Source organism: Daktulosphaira vitifoliae, unplaced genomic scaffold (assembly GCF_025091365.1).
Source record: "Daktulosphaira vitifoliae isolate Bord-2020 unplaced genomic scaffold, ASM2509136v1 Scaffold_3, whole genome shotgun sequence".
Lineage (NCBI taxonomy): Eukaryota > Metazoa > Arthropoda > Insecta > Hemiptera > Phylloxeridae > Daktulosphaira > Daktulosphaira vitifoliae.
The window spans coordinates 4,909,197-4,926,914 of NW_026099574.1; the positions used below are offsets into that span (position 1 = coordinate 4,909,197).

A 17,718-nucleotide genomic window follows, 5' to 3' on the forward strand; every position below is an offset into this window, starting at 1 on the left:
CATTATGTTCATTAATATAATAAAATAATATTTTGACAAATAAAATTGTATTACAGATTTTTATTTCAATACTTATAATATATTTTTAAATTAGTTTAAAAAATTTTCTATCAAAAAATAAAACTTATCACAGGTACAACAATTTATGCATAATTATATTTTTAAAATATATTGTTTTATATAAACTTCAAAAATGTATTAATCAAATCAAATTAAGTAAGACTTTTTACTTTTCATTATAATTGTAATAAATAATTAATAGTTATTTTTGTACTTTTATTTTAATAAATTGCTAAGTTTATCACTTATCACAGAATACAAACTTAACAATATATTGTTTTTTAAATAAAATATAAAAAATAAAATAGGACCATAAGATTGCACATAAATTAGTTTAGTAGTATTTTTGAAAATTTAAAACTATGTTAATATATTTAAAATAAGTACATTTCAATTGTGTACCACAAGTTAAAACAATATGATAAATGTACGATAAAAACTATGATGAATAAAAAAAATTATGTGCTGACAGTAGTATTTTTCACAATACTCCTTTTAGGTTTTGATAATTTTATTATTGGACTTTTATGCCACATTTCACCATTTATATTTTTATCTTCACAAACACACAAAAATAGTGTATCAATCACCACCTAAAATATAAAAAAACTGATGAAAATTAAGTATCATAAATTTAATATCTTAATCGTGGCCATATTAAATTTAAAAAAATAAGTATAGTAAAAAAATGATTTTTGCCAACTAAATTTTTTTTTAATTGAGTGAACTTTTATTAAAGTTTATTTTTTTGTAGTAACCTTCTATATTGGAAAAATGCTAACTAAGATTATTAATTATTGACTAGTAGAGAGGGATATGCCATTCTCATGCCCCTCTCAGTTATCTTATTATTTAAACAATAAAATAATATAAAAGATAAAAATAATCTTTCTAATTAGTTTATAAAATAAATTCTTTACATAAAATATTTATTTTTATTTAAATGACATAGCATTTTATTATAATCCTACTATTGTAAAATTATACTATTTTTAACTAATTCTTAAGCATTGTTAAAATAATTTCAGATTAATTAAAAATTAAGTATTTAATGAATTTATTTTTGAATAATATATTTTCAATATACTTTATAAAAAAAAGGGTGTATATATAAAAATTTACCTCATATAATGAAATAACACAGTGGGCAATAAAAAATGAAAAAATTGAAATAATAATTATTGGTATAGAGTGGAAATGTAGCTCAGGATCTGATCGTAAATTTAACAATGCAATAACTCCAATTATTAGGGTGACAATACACTTCGCTAAAAACAAAATAAAATCTCCAATGCTATTTATTGTGCTCAGTCTCAATGCATTAGAAACTACTACATTCCAAGCCTAAATAAAAATTTAAAAAATTATTTAGTAATTTTTTTTTTTTTTAATAGTATCAATTTATACCCTAGATGCAGCTAAACAAAATCCTATACCCTCCATTGACACTATTGCATATGCATTATGATTTATGTACTTAAAAAAATTGTCAAAGGAGTACATACAACAAAAACAAGTCTTTTTTGTAAATCTACTATTTGACGAAGCATGCTGCCTGTAATAAAATAAAAATATGTAAAATTTAAATAACTTCCTATATAATAAACTTAATACTTTTGACTAAATAGTGTAAGAATAAGTCTTGGTATTTTAAATAAAATAATCAACAATGATCCTAGAGCTACTGATCCTAAATGGTAGAATCCAAGGTTACACATCGATGACAGTATAATTGATTTATCACTTGTTTTACCACTAAAAAAAATAAATAAAAATATATTATATAGGTATCAGAGAAAATGAACTAAAATTATGTATTAATATAAAACAATACTAGAATACTGATTTAAAAATAGGAACACAAAATAATTACTTTGTAAAGTACCACTTTGCAACAGCACCCGCTATGATCATGTGTTGGCAAGCTAATATAAATTCAGTTGACCAAATTAAACCAATAACATAAACCCACCACATATACCTCACCCAAGTGGCTTCTTTGAACTCTACTGCTGTCAATCCAGCTAAGTAAAAAATATAATATTTATTGTACAGCTTAAACCAAAGATTGAAATTATTATTTCTCTGTTATTTCAATAAAAATTTTACATTTTCAAGTCAATCTTTAACCAAATGGTTAAATATATAAAATTAAAGTGTTTATAATAAATTTTATAATTGTTTAAAAAACAATTTTCAACATTTTTCCTTTTTTTTTTAATTTTGTCTGCATTAATTGTTATTATTTTAAAATGCTATTATATATTATATTTGATGATAAAAAAATAAAACATTTTATTTCATTATATAAAATTATTTTATTACATAAGTTTAAAGTTTGTAAAATAGAGTTCACCCACTTAAAGGTAACATCTTAAAAACTGGATTTAACTAGTAATATAGAAAATAAAATTTAAATAATTAAAACCTCAACCACAATTAACTCTTAAAAAAAATTATATAGATTGCATAATTACTTGAAAGTAAAAACTGCCAGAAAACAAAAAAAAATAACAATTTCAACCACACAAATAAATATATGATGTAAAATAACAATTTTTTAAATCTATACCTTTAATTGATGCTAAATTTTTTATTAATGCTTCCGGAACAATAGAACTATTAGAAGTAACATTTTGATCAGGAATGTCCGTAATAAGTTTTAGTGTTTTTGTACCTGGATAATCTTTTACATAAATAAATAATTAATATCTAGTTAAAATTGAAAAATTGTATTGTTTTATACTAATACAAAAAAAATATATTATTATGTATTATAATTATACATTTTTAACATACTTGCTGTTGCCAAATGAAGAATAACTCCAATCCAACAAGCATAGAGACTTAATAATACAAAAAATGTACATAGTGGCTGCCAATACAAAGCTGGTAATTTTGATAAGCATTCAGCTGATTCATGAAATAAGGTAGAGAGAAGATTTAAACGCTTTCGCATTGCCAAAACTAAGAGTAGTATCACAACCTAGAAAAAATTAAATAGATAATTAATAAAATTTGTGAATAACTTAAAGAATTTACCGAAAATAATGAAAATAATATAGCCAGTATAAAGAAAGTGTGCTCATTACAAGCATCAACACTCAACGTTTGATATTCTGGCGTATGATCCAAATGTATTTTTAAAGTAAAGTACTCCCACCAAAGTAAAACTACAGTAACTGTAAACAATTAAAAATAAATTAAATGAATAAAAATTAAAGTAATTTCAATAAAAGACTTACCAAATACCAAAATACTAATGGATACCATTAAAATATGTGCAATAATATCTTTTAAAATATGAATTAAAACAATTATCGTAAATGACAAAACTAAAATAAATATAATTGATTTAATATTTTGCTAAACATTTTCAAAATAATATAATTACTGAATGTTAAGAGCGAGAAAAAAAACATTTGTGGCCATGTTTTATATAAATCATTTAAAATCTCTTCTGAAAAGTCCCAGTCATTAAGTATTCCATATATATTATAAATAAGAGATTTAGTTTGATTTGTCAACTCATTAGGAACACAACGATTTAACACATGATTACTTTTGTGAATTGGAAATGGTGAACAAGGTCCCAAAGTTGTAGTAATAAAACTTTTGTTTTGTGAAGTTACTGATACATTATTTACATCAAAATCATAACTAGAATTATAAAAAATTTAGGTTAGTTATTCAAATTTTAGTTTTTGTAAATGAAATTACTTTCAAATATTATTAATAAAAGAAAATTATGATAATAATAATATAACAAAAATTTAATTTTAATTGCTTTATTTACGTGCAAAGCAGTGAATCTGAACGGTTATAAAATATTTGTAAGTCTCTTAAATTTATTATATCTATATCAGGACATTTTTTAACACATATTTGAAGACTATGTTCAATATTAGCAGGATCTAAATAATACAAGAATCTGAAAAAATTTAAACATCATAGTTGAAGAACATCAACTTTACCAATAGCTATTTCAACACTTACTTTTTATCGGTCATGTCTAACCCAGACAATTCACCCATTTTTGTATTTGAAGATGAACCACAAGTATTTCCAAAGCTATCATGTCCATTAATTAGACGAAGTGGATCTCCATACACAATTGAAAACACAGCAATAAGAATCTATAAAATAAGTGTGAGATACAAATAAATGTTTCAATAATTTAAAAAGAATGTTTAGAAATTTACAAACCATCAGACACCATAAAAATAAGTAACTAAAAAGCCAAATAATATCTGTACATCCTCTAATTCTTGGTTGTCCAGGTTCTTCTGGAACATCATTATCAAATCCACAACACGTCATTCTAATAAATAACAAGTAAATGTAAATATTATAATTAAAATGCAAGTACATAATCATTAATTTGTATGCACATATAAAAAAATATCATAGATTTGTATAATGTAAATGTGTCTAATATTAAAATGTTTAGAAATAAACAAAATACACTTTTACTAACTTTACAACTAAATCATAACTACTCAATAAATAATACTTACATTAATATGTTTTTAAAAGTCTGCACTCCCCAATATTTAACTAAATCAACAAGTAATAATTAGTAAACATTCTAGAACTTATTTAAAATTCTTCACATTTAAATAAGTGGCTCATGAGTAGGTTAAAAGTAATAGATTTTTTAACAGAAAACATTGATTTTTAACTTTAGTTCACTATTCAAAAGAAAAATGAAAAGATAATTCATTTTTCAGAACAGAGTTACCCAGAGGAATATTTATTTACTTATTTATTTATGATAACAAAATTATGATAACGGTTACAAATAATAAGTTGGCAAAAACTAATAGTGATGGCATTTTTGAATATTTTTGAACATCGAGTATATCCGATAGTTTTTAATAAACTATCGAACAATTATTCGATTCTTATTATCCACGACTAAAATTTAAATTTAAAAATTACTGGATAAATCGTTGGTTTCGAATAGTTCGACAATATCCATCATTACGAACTATATCAAACTTTATTTAGTTATAAACGAACTATATATTGCACTACGTGAATACAATAGATACAAATCATGATTTACAGTAATTGACATTTTGACGACAATAGATTCGATAAAATAATTTAATATAATGAAAGTCATCAACTAAGAAAGTTGAATTGAACTCAATTAAAACGCTACATAGTAACCACAATACCATTTACTCAAATACTAAAAAATATCTCAAAATTAAACTTTTCTCGTGAAAATGTCCACAACTTCTTATTCTTTGTTTGAACAGATAAATTTTTTGAGGGATAGCACCACTGTAGAATTTTGAATAAATCGATTTTATTTTTTATTTTCTTAAAAAATACTTTGAAGCTTTTAGAATATAAAGAAAAAACTTGTAGACCGGAAAAAAACTTTTTTTTATTAAATTTCGTTTACATGGCATTAAAGTTATATCGTGGATGGAGACAGTAAAACTTTTAAGGGCATCGTGGAAAGTTGACCATATAATAATTTTGAAATAAACAAAAAGGAATGCATCGATCAAGTGCAAAACAAGATGGGCACAATCGATTGATAAATGTTAGAAAGCAAACAAAAGGACCTGGTGGAAAAGGCAAATTAACAGCTAAACTAATATACCAGTTGATGATTTATTATGGCATAGCAATACGCCATAATTGCAACTCCATGGAAGACATGAAAAATAAGATATGGGTCTCATTGTTTCACAAGAATTCAACTGATGCGAATCCGCAGCACGACAGATGCTCGTAGTCTCGGTGTGAGTAGAAAAAGGCGAGAGAGGCGGGTGCCCTGAATTCATTTTTCTCATAAACCGCCTCTTCCACAAGAAGTATTTGATATTGTAAGGCCTGTCTACAAGGAATTGAATCGTTGCTTGGGAGGCTATACCCAGAATAGCAACGAAAGTTTCAACGCCACCGTATGGAAGTAAGCTCCCAAGAATTCTCCGAGCTGTAAAAACATAATCGATATTGTAGTAAATATCGCTGCATGCAACTTCAACGACGGCATGTCAAGCATATTGGTGATCATGAAGCACTTAGCATGGAAATTGGCGTTCAGGCATATAATTTCTGCACGGAGGCCGACGCTTTACGCGTTAAGCTTGCTGAGCGCTCGTTAAATGATGCAGTAAAAGAGGCACGTTCTTCGCTAAAATCGTCGAGAAAAGAAGAAGATGTATGATAGCAATTTTAGTTATTGTAATATTAACGACTTTTATTGAGGCGTATGTTTTCATCCGTGTAATTGCGCAATGTAATATTGTAAATCTAAAGGTTAGGATTTACGGCTGAGAGAATAAGAAACAAAATATTTAGCCGATCTAATTAAATGCAAAGAAAATACGTTCAATTAAAGAATAATGACACACGTATGATTTATCTATCATTTCTTAAGTGTAGCCTTAAAAGTATTACTGTCATTTAAATTGCATGAATCGAATTATAACGAATCTGACACGATAATTATACAGGTGTACGTTAGTTAAACAGNTAATTATACAAGTGTACGTTAGTTAAACAGTAAATCTAATACTGAACAATATTATAATCTTATGACTCCGTCTAGTAGAAATTATCACATGTAATTAATCTAAAACGTTTTAATCACATTAGAATTGTGCCTGAACCATAACGAAATTTGAATCTCTTTGATAATCGATCATTTAATTTCAAAATGAACAATAACTTTAATTTTGCACTTAAAAAAACCGCTTTACAAAATCCTAAACGTCCTTCACTTTTAACAAATATAACGAATTTCTTTACCTGTTCGTATTGCGTTACACACATGTATACATCATTATAACATTATAATACGGTATTCCATTGTATGTCATCAAGTCATTCACTAATCATATTGAAAAAAAAAACACATAATATTGTATTGTAATGAGTAATTGTGTATTTTAAGTGTTGTGAAAAAAAGTTCTAATGAACCTAGTTAGAATAAAACTGCTTTTACTAATGATGATGCGATTTGTCGCCATGCACTCCACACCTGTTCCGGTTGGTGTGATAAAATTATTCCTAATCAATTCTCATTTCTGATTTTTCATTATTAAATATATAAATGACAGTTACACCAATTGTTACTCATAAATGTTTTGTGTATAACTAATGAAAGCCATCAACAACTATTTTTTAAGCGAAGGTTTCTTAGCTGAATGTAAATCTAACTGACAACTATGTCAGATTTTAAAATATTATAAGGTTTGTTGGATAATATAGCTATCGAATAATCGAATAAATTATTAATTTCATTAGTTTAAATGAATTATTAATCTAAATAATATTTTGCATCCGAAAGTGCAAACCAATGAAGCTGAGCGTTATTTTCTATTTATTAACAATATGTTAACATTAAAATTATTGTTACTTTTGCGATGTAACGGTCAGACTAGAGGACAGTGATTTATGCAGACCGTGATGCCAAATACGAACGCCCACTATTCACTCTACCGAAGCCCAGATTTTTAGACATCATCAACAATTAAACTGTCATTTACCATCTCACTCATATCACGATCAACTGATATTATCACACGCCAAATGTTTTTTTTTTTAAGATGGCCAACATTAGTAACTGTAAGCGGCACCCAAGTTATGACCCAAGTAGTAAGTAAATCCTGTTTAATTGCAGTCCAAAATTGCTGTATTTCTTATAAAGTGGATGACACTTTGGGTTCACACACGTTGAATACGATTGAATGTATTTAGATTCCTTTATCACGTATGTCGACTTGTCGCCAACAACAAAGTTGGCTGCATTATTTAATAATATGCAAAATTTGTTATATCCGGTAGACAACCATACAGTAATTTTTATGAAAAGTGTAAATATATTCATTTGATGCCAATTAGCGTTGACGTATCCAAAAAAGCGCCTGGTCTCTTGAGGCAACACTTTGATAACGAATCTGAGATAAGGTCCGGGCGTGAGTGAAGACAGTTTGAAAATTGAGAGTACAAGTACACATTGCTAGGCAAATATTGATATGCAGTATATTTATTGAAACATAATTATTACAAATTTCATATTCATAGTGTTGCTATTAATTCAATTTTTATATACTTCTATATAAGTCTAATTCTCCTCGTTCGTGGTAATTTTTGTTTTAAAAAATATTTTTATAGTATTGCTATAGAATCTCAAATAATATAAAATAATTATACATTTAGTGTTTAGTGTTACATATTATTCAATTATATCACTGTATCGTTTGACCGCTATTAGAGTAAAACTTTTACTTCCTGATTAAAGACCACGCGTTAAAACTAACGATATCGATTGGGCATTTTTTCTTTAAATTCTTTGTGTATTCATTTTATTTGCATAATGTCATACACTATCAATATTTCACATTTTATTTAAATCTGTAAGAACCTCGTGGTATTTTTTCATGGTGTTAGTAAATTAGGCAGATTCTTACAAATTTTATAAAAAGATAAAATAATGAACGTTTTTAAATTTAGTAAAAATTATTGCTGTTGTACTCATTGTAAAAAATGTTAATTATTCAACAACTATATGAATAGGTTTAGCGATTGATAATCTCTTTTCCTATTAGTAAAGACTAAGCCTTGTCATGGATGTTTAACTAGGGAAAAGGATAAATTTAATGGTTTCCCGTTACCGCAATTCATAATGAATACATACAAAAAATAATATTATTAAGACCATTCAAATAATTATTTCCCTACACATTATTTTTTATCAAGTGTAAGAATGTATAGTTTTTGTTTGAAAATAAGTGCAATTAAGATTTTTACAGTTGCACCTGCCATCACATTGGATGCTATCACACCCGTGCTAAGGATACCATGTTGAACGTTGTTATCACCGTACTCACATTACTGTATACATATATACTATAAACATTGCACTACAACTCAGCACCTTACTTATACAATGTGTATTACATGGTTTAAACACCGACCGACTGATAATCCTGTCATGACCCATTCTCCATGTGGCAACTATGAATGCATGGACCCTAGCGGAAGAAGAAAGTTTTCTATGCGAATCGTCACGTGATGATTTATTGATAAGTTCTCGTAGGGTATCCCAATTATACGTGTCTTCTTCATGACTTCGGAGGACATGTTCTTCTGATGGTCATACAATCACAGCGGAAATCCCAGTTTTAAGTTTTTATCTTTTGTATCGATGTAACGTTAACCATTTCACCAAATATTGTAATGCACATACAAAGTATCCATATTTGTAATACATTAATATCTATAGACCTTAGCGATTTCAACGGAATCCAATTAATCAATTTGCAATAAAATAAAGTGCTAACAATAGCAAGTAAAATTAATTTCTTCCGGCACAAGTTAAAAAAGCAATTTGATGGGGTTAATTATTCAAGATTTGGCTATAAACTTCAAACGCAAAACATGAATTTATTGTAATTTGTTTATTTATGAACTTTATAAAGTAATTACCAATTCCATTTTATTTTTTAAATAATTGTTATTTATTTCAGATGTACAAAGTAATCTTAAATATTATTTCAAACGCAATTTATTATTTTTGATATCAAATAGATAACAGAAAGTAAAATACACAAGGTAAAACTATACTTAAGTTAGTAATCGAATATTTGGTATAACTATTTTAAAAATTAAATACTAATCGGTGAATAAAATTTAGTTAAAGTTATGATTAAATATAAGTACAATATAAACATTTTACTAAAACACGGTCGTTTTGATTAATTTTAACGCATAAAAAGAAATTACTCAATAGTTATGTCAGTGTAGATTAAATGACATTACTTTAGATATTTTAAATTTAAAAATCGCCGTTACTTATAATAATGTTCTATATTAATACTTTCAATTTGCATACGAGCAATATTAATATTATAATACAACCAATAGATATTTCTTTGAATTGAACAAGTTAATTCGAAAACGCTGTCTAAGAGTCCAAAGGGTCTGTTGCGCTGGCCATGCATGGAGAAAGGAAAGTTCCCTTATACATATTGTTCTAAGTGATTCTCCAGAAGGTATAAAACCACTTAGCAAACCCAGAAGATGGCATGGATATAAAAGGTTTTATTTTATCATTTACCACTTATTTAATCAAATAATAATAATAATATTACAATTATTTAATTGATTCTTTCAATGACACATTTCCTTCAATTCATCATTCATGAAGTATTTTTTGTGTTCATCCCTTATACATTATTAGGGTGTCGACTTTAATTTTTGAAATTAAGACATTTATAATTAACTAGCTTATTACATATTCAAATATTTAATTAAGAAAATGATTCGTCCGTAACAACTTTATTTCAGAATATTTTAGAAATTATTAACTCTTTATACTTAAGCGGTAAGAAGAGTGAGACCGAGAAATTTTTAATGATAAAAATAGTAGTACCCATTTCTCACCTTCATTCAATAACTTTAGATTGTTATTGCCTTTTGAAATACAAGTCAAGTTGTTAACGACCAGACATTTCTTAATTAGATGATCATTATCTAATAAATAATTTTTTGATGTTTCCATTTGAAAAAAAAATTGGTACCCTTATTTTGTATAGAGAATGAACATAAAAAATACCTCATAAGTCTTTAATGATAAATTGAGAAAAATACATGAAATATATGTCAAATTCAAAAATTCCAGAATGATAGTAATTTGTAAAAATGGTCCACTTTAAATGAATTTTTTGTTTTTTTTCTGTAACAGCCAAAGCCTTAAATATTTTAAAGGAAAACATTTGTTTTTCATCTTTGTTTCACACTTTGGTTTAATACCTCCGACTAAAATATGACTTCAAATAAGAAATATTGTACACTCTTTTGAACCGAATTTTTTTTTCTTTTATAATAATATTAACATTGCCGTTCGATCAATTTAATCCACTGAGATGACGCACGAGCTTAACTTGCCGTTTTTTGGTCTATTATGTTGTACTATTTACGTTACACAACGATTTCTATTGCATTTAAACATTATATTCGACATGATTATTACAATATAATAAACATTTCGCCAATAATAAATTAAGAACAATAAAATATTTTGAGCTGAACCGCCAATAAAGTGACACAGATCACGCAATGGTTTAATGCTTTTAATTATTTTTCTTGTGGAACGTAAAAAATTGTACGTATCATTTAAAAAAAAATGAATATGATTTCACGTGACATCAAAATAATAAAAACGCGAAAGCGACAACGTGTGCGCTGACTTGCACTGAGTACCAGCGACCTGAGCACGTGCGACTTGGCGCGATCACTGCCGCGACGCCCTCAACGTCTTGTCCTCGTCAGTGTTAGCCGCCGTCGTGACCGTAACCAGCATAACATGCATACCAACTGTGATCAGATGTGTATTTGTGTGTGTATCACAGTTAGTAGTTAGTGAGAGGGTCGCGTTAGTAGTTCGGCGTCAGAGTTAACAGTAGTAGTTGTAATAATAGTGGGGCATTTTACAGATTATGTTATTTTTTTATTGTTTCATTTTGCGTAGTGTAACAATTTAGCAAATTGGCTAAGTATTATTTTCCCTAAAATTTGTAGTGAATGATGAAACTTCCATTATCACCGTGTTTCATTTTAGTCAACAAAAAATTTATCCAAAAATTTTTTTTCTAAAAATGTGAACAATTTTTATATACCAAGGGAACTTTGAAAGTTAAATATACTCACTCTTTTTGGATAATATCTTTATTAAGAAAGTTCTTTTGATTTCTGAATTATTCCATAAGGATCAAAAATTCAGACAAATATTTTCGACGCATGAAGGTATCTTTATTTTATACTATATTGTAGATACATGCGATATACGAATTTTTTTTTAATACTCACAGTGATATAAAAAAAAAAAAAAATCCTAAAAGTCGTTCATGTTTGTTATAACATTTCGATAATATATAAATCACTAAAAAGCGTCATTATATTATAATATGTAATAATATTATTTCAATTTGGGTATTCGTTGCATGATTTTTTTTATATGTATGTTGATAACCTACTATTAAAGTTTCCAAAAATAAAAACTTCTGTAATTTTATAATATTTTATGTATTACAAAAAAAAAGTAACTTGTATTTTTCTGAATAATTCTTCATTTTAGTTTAAATACATAATCCAAGCACCCAAATTTATGGTACAAAATTCTTGAAATAGTGTACGCTAGAAGAAGGGTGACTAAGAACAATATATTATCCTCAAGGTTAGTGTGAATTACAGGAGACAAATTAATTGGTGTTAAATTTGTGATTATTCTCGATTACGCCTGTGAAAATCGTGATAATAAGCATGTTTAAAATTAAAAATTATACATTTTCACTTGTTACAAGGACTTATTAAATTTATCGATTTGTTGATAAACATAGAATTTACTCTTAATTATTTTTTAATGCTCGCATTCCATTTTAAAAATCTTTGTTGTGCGATTTTTTTCAAACAGCATCCCTACTAATGTTGTTATAATTTTAATATGATTAATTTACTGAAAATTCTTAAGATACAAAAAATCGTATCAAAGTATTGTTGAGTGCAAATTATTTAAAAACCAACACCCTTTTTACTAAAAAAATAGATTCATTATTTTTCTAAACTTCAAGTTAATTTATCAAGTGGAAACATTTATTTTGCATAATCTGTCGAAGGTCCTTCAACTATGTTTAAATTTTATTTATCGACTAAACACTACGGATTACTAATAGGTACACAGCTTTGTCATGCTTCTTGATATCATATCATAATAGCAATACAATAAATCGCTACTGTCTGATCAGAGAATTTTAATATATGTAATTGAACTACAAATTGTAATTATTACCAAGTTTTAAAGAACAATCATTAGAACCATATTTTCAAATCATCAAGCAGCATTTCGTTTGAATTCTCAGTCTTATGGGTACTACCATAGAAAACTCGATTCGACGTTTTCTAATTACACTTGAGATTGATTTTAATTATTAATATTATGATTTCATATCTTTTTTTGGTTCGCTGAACATGCATTTAATTCATACAGTGCAATTTGTAAGTAATATGATTGATTGCGTTTATTTGAGATGCCGCTACATCCCGTAATGGAGCTTGTATATACATGTTTAAGGAAGAAATAAACAGATAGAGAAATAATAATAATGAGACAGGAGAACGTAGCAGTCGTAATGAGCTGCAGACACATACACGAAGGAACAATGAGATCCGAAAAGCACTTAATAACGCGTGACTTACAATTTTCACCGCGCGATCGGCTTCTATTCCCTTTATGGTCGATTAATTGAAAAGTATAACGTCAAAAATAAAAAGATAGACAAACATATATTATTACTACACAAAAAGAAATGGCATTACGCGTACCAAGTGCTAGATTCGTATAGGCATGAGCCCAGAAAAATATAATCAAAGCAGTTTACTGTATCTGGTAAATAAACCACATGATTAATTATTCTATTTTCATTCAAACAACATTGATCAGATTCTGGACACATCTAGTCGATTTGTATAATATATTGTTCGCAAAAACTCAATCTGGAAAATTAAAAAAATTACGAAATCGATGAAAATTTTGGTTTTTTTCAAGTATAAAATATCTGAATTTTACTTTTATCAATAGACATTTCAATAAAAATATATTTGTAACTTGGTAGCAATAACACAAATTTCACCTGTCATCGGTATACCCTGACACCACGTGAAGGCTCACATTAACAGAGACGATCGTGATCCGAAATGGCCCATGGATGTGAAGATGATAAAAAACGATCCTGCATATGATGCTCTGGACAGAGGCCAAGGACAAGTCGGAAAGCGATTGTATAATCGTGGTATGCAGTGCACTGCGGTCTTTGTAGTAAAGGTCTTTTATAGGAATTTACGAAGTCTTTGCACGACTAGCACTCAGTCAATAATACACATTAAAACTCTTTTAAACACGTATTTACATCGAATTCACATCGTATATTTACTTTCTTGGACTAGTATAATTCGATCTCTTTGAACTTGTAACCAAACCAAAGTAGGTGTCATGTAGCAGTGCTATAGTAGCACACATTATTCATACTTGTACTTACGCAATGTTATTAGTATAAATTTATCTCAATAAACACACTCCATTAGTTTGAATTGTTTTAATATTGCTAGGCGAAAAAGCATTCGTAAACTTTATCGACCAATATATAATTTTTATATGTTGGATATTTTATAATGGATGGTTTTTAATCGCTTATTACTAATCTAAATTGTAAATTCTTCAATGTTTATAATCAACACAAACTAATAAAAACCGTTTTGGATAAAAAAATTTATTTTTATTGTATTGTATGTGTAATTTATTGATATTAAACGGCAGCACCTCGTTAATATTAAATTAATCACTTGCGCATGACATTTAAATAGAGATTCTGGAATTGCTTGACCACAATGAAACGAAAATGGACTGGTACTTCTTTGGTAGAAGACTAGCCGCACGCAGAACGTTTTCCTACAATAAGCTATTTGAATAAGACATAATTATTATTGTCATTCAAACGTTTATCGCTATTATCGTTGTACCAGTGCATGTATATAAAGGTATGTGATTATTATTATTATAAAGTATCCGTATGCAGTTTAAGTAATAATCGTAACGACTTTTTGATCACTACAAAAATCCAAGTTAAATTGTGACATTCTAATTGGACCATATTGTGCAATAGAGATAATATAATAAATTAAAATACGTAATTTATTAAGCATAACGATGTATCATTTCTGTTAAACGGTTATATCATATGCTTATAATGAAAAAAATATTACTCAAATTGAATAAAACCCTAATAACCCAGTAAACTTGGACTTTTCCCTGTATTATGAATTAAAATTCATTATGTTACTTAAGTTGGTGCGGTATTTTTTAGAATACAGAATATTTCAAGTTTTTTAATTAGATAAATATTGTTGATATCAATAGGTTTCTTACGATTTTCTATTGTATAACACATCAGATTGACAAGAAAAAACATAACCATTGTTTGGATATCTTATCAAATATTTAGGTTTATTCAGACATTTATTTCGTGTTATCATTTTGTGATGACCCCCTTTATAGTTCAGTTTTATTTATTATTTTTTTTTTTTGTGATATTGCTTTGTTATATTGAAAAATTATTTTTGGGAAGTTTAATAATAATTGTTTGCAAATTAGCAAATTCTATTTTTAAGCCACGGTCACAATAATTGGTCACCATCAAGGTAGCGGGTATGAGCTTGACAAATCATCTACATCTAAAAATTATCAAAGAGAGATATCTCTCTTTGTTTTGGATCGCCTAGCTGTCTACAAGATAATAAAAAGTCAAAGACAGAATCGTACAAATATTATTGAAATCAATCTCTAGAGTTTTAGTACTACTTTATGGTGGGTGGTATAACTTTATCTAGTTGAATTTCATAAGTGCTTTACTCATTTATAAAATATCTTGCAAAAATAAATTATAATTATTAAATTTTATTGTCGATCAGTCACTAATATTCAATATTTTCCATATTTCTTGCTTATGCTCATACTTGTAATATCTTATCTTATCAATAATTAACATAATAATAAACATTATTTCTTTTCCATTGAATATATTCCTATATAAAAATACAAGTAATTTTCATCATTTTTGATGCACTAATCCACCTAAGACTTGCCCGAATGGCGCCTATGAATACTTTTATACATTATATAAAGAAAAATAATACATATCAAGAAATTTTTGTCACTTTGCAAAATTAATTTTAATTTGCTGAATTTTAACAAAAACAAAAGTAATTTTTGCCTAATTATGCTCAAAAAGTGTTGTTAAAATGATTAAAAATGATAAAAATGCCTTAATAACCGAACATTTTTATAAAATGCTATATAATCATTTTATTTTTTGATTCTACATTACATTAAACGAATTTTGTGTTTGAAAATCATGTCTAAAATAACCATAAGAAAATATAATATGCTTTAAAATCCGAGCCCTACTTAAAACATATAAAACTAATTATATAATTATCGAGTTATACTATTATTTAGTAAATAATTAAAAATAACGGATCATCTAAATAGTTCAATAAAACCAATTTCTTATAAATTCTCAAAAAAATGAATATGTATTTGCTTACATAAAAATGTTAAACACCTGGTGTATAACTCCAATACTCTAAGGTATATTTGAATTATTTAATAATAGCTGTACAACAACATTTATCTTAATTCAAACTTAAACACTGCTGACTTATTTTGTAGTATCCATAGTTCATATAAAACGAAAAATTTCAATGAAATAAATACATCAAAAACACAAAAAAGATTTAGTAATTTGTTTAATAATATAATTAAATATGTTGTCATCGATAAAACAAGTATAAAGACGCAAATTTATATACATTGTTTATAAGGTGTTCAGTATTTAAATATAATTTAACAAAATGAAAAAATAACTATCTTATATATGGATTTATTTTATTAATACATAAAATAAATGGTATTTATCTTCAAAGTAAATTTTGATGTTTACAATTAAAAATCATTAAATAAGTAGATACATGTAGATGAATTAAATGAGTATTGTTATAATACGTCTTTTATGAAAATTTGTAACATAAAAAACAAATCGCATTTATTCTATAGAAAATATATTATATATATTAAATATATATGTAAATATATTTACAATTCAAACGAAAGATATAAAAATCTCAAAGTCACTTCGTTTAGAATATAATATTTGGTGCTTATCAATATCGTAACATTCTTCATGATTATTGTCTATTTTAACAATTGATCTGATTTTATCAAACCAAAGTTTTGTACTTTTTGGATTATATTTAATTCTTCATTGAGTTTTTTAATATAATTTCCAACGTAAACATAATTTATAAATTTTTAATGGCATCGTACCCGATTTTAACCTGATTAATAATATTTTGTCTGCCGATTTCTTCTTTAAAATCTATCTCTCATATCTTTATTATTATTAGTCATTATCTAAGACGATAATGACTAATAATATTTTAATAATATAATATTTTTAACGATTGCACAGGTTAAAGAAACAGAATATTTTACAATGTACATTTTGTTAGGAACCATTTCTAACGATGGTTACAAAACAATTATAACATTAAAACTAAAATAACAACAAACTATATTACTAGAATATTTATTAAATAATATATAAGGCAGACACAGTTCGCTACACGACTTCTACTATCGGCGAAGTACTAGCCCAGCAGCCACAATCACTAACAGTGTGACACTTTATATAAGTATTAGTAACAATTTTAAAAATACAATAAAATAAAATCATGTTACAAACAAAATAGATAAACTATAAGCTACATTAGACATACTACATTCCCCCTTGTTATTGTAAAAATATGCCCTTATATTATTCGTTATTTCCATTAGCATTCATATTTATAAGTAACAGAAATTTATTTTACTTAATATCAAATTTTTACACAAAATTCAGTACTTTTTACGTTATTGTTTTTTTAATTAAGTGTAATAAATAATTTTAATAATCATATTTTATATTTAAATTTGATACAAAATTTTACTATTTTATTATTTTCCAATTTGCTTAAAGTTAAAAAAAACATATATATATATATTATTGTTTTAGCTGAATTTTATGTGTTGACATAAAT

General features: G+C 26.5%; 1 protein-coding gene across 2 annotated transcripts; it reads right to left on the reverse strand.

Moving 5' to 3' along the window:
* Nucleotides 1–223: 223 nt before the first annotated feature.
* Nucleotides 224–7,060, reverse strand: LOC126902216 (choline transporter-like 1). Of its 2 annotated transcripts, XM_050679258.1 has the most exons (15): nt 6,835–7,060; nt 4,578–4,617; nt 4,267–4,381; nt 4,057–4,196; nt 3,857–3,991; nt 3,455–3,720; nt 3,306–3,395; nt 3,103–3,242; nt 2,860–3,046; nt 2,633–2,746; nt 1,934–2,084; nt 1,675–1,815; nt 1,468–1,615; nt 1,183–1,404; nt 224–653 (listed from the first exon to the last, which is right to left on the reverse strand). In XM_050679258.1, exons 3-15 carry the CDS (start codon nt 4,378–4,380, stop codon nt 519–521), a joined length of 1,983 nt encoding a protein of 660 aa, XP_050535215.1. In that variant the 5' UTR covers nt 4,381; nt 4,578–4,617; nt 6,835–7,060; the 3' UTR covers nt 224–518. The 2 variants fall into 2 exon arrangements, with proteins under 2 accessions (XP_050535215.1, XP_050535213.1); XM_050679256.1 differs by lacking the exon at nt 6,835–7,060 and having other exon boundaries at nt 4,578–4,821.
* Nucleotides 7,061–17,718: the final 10,658 nt, after the last annotated feature.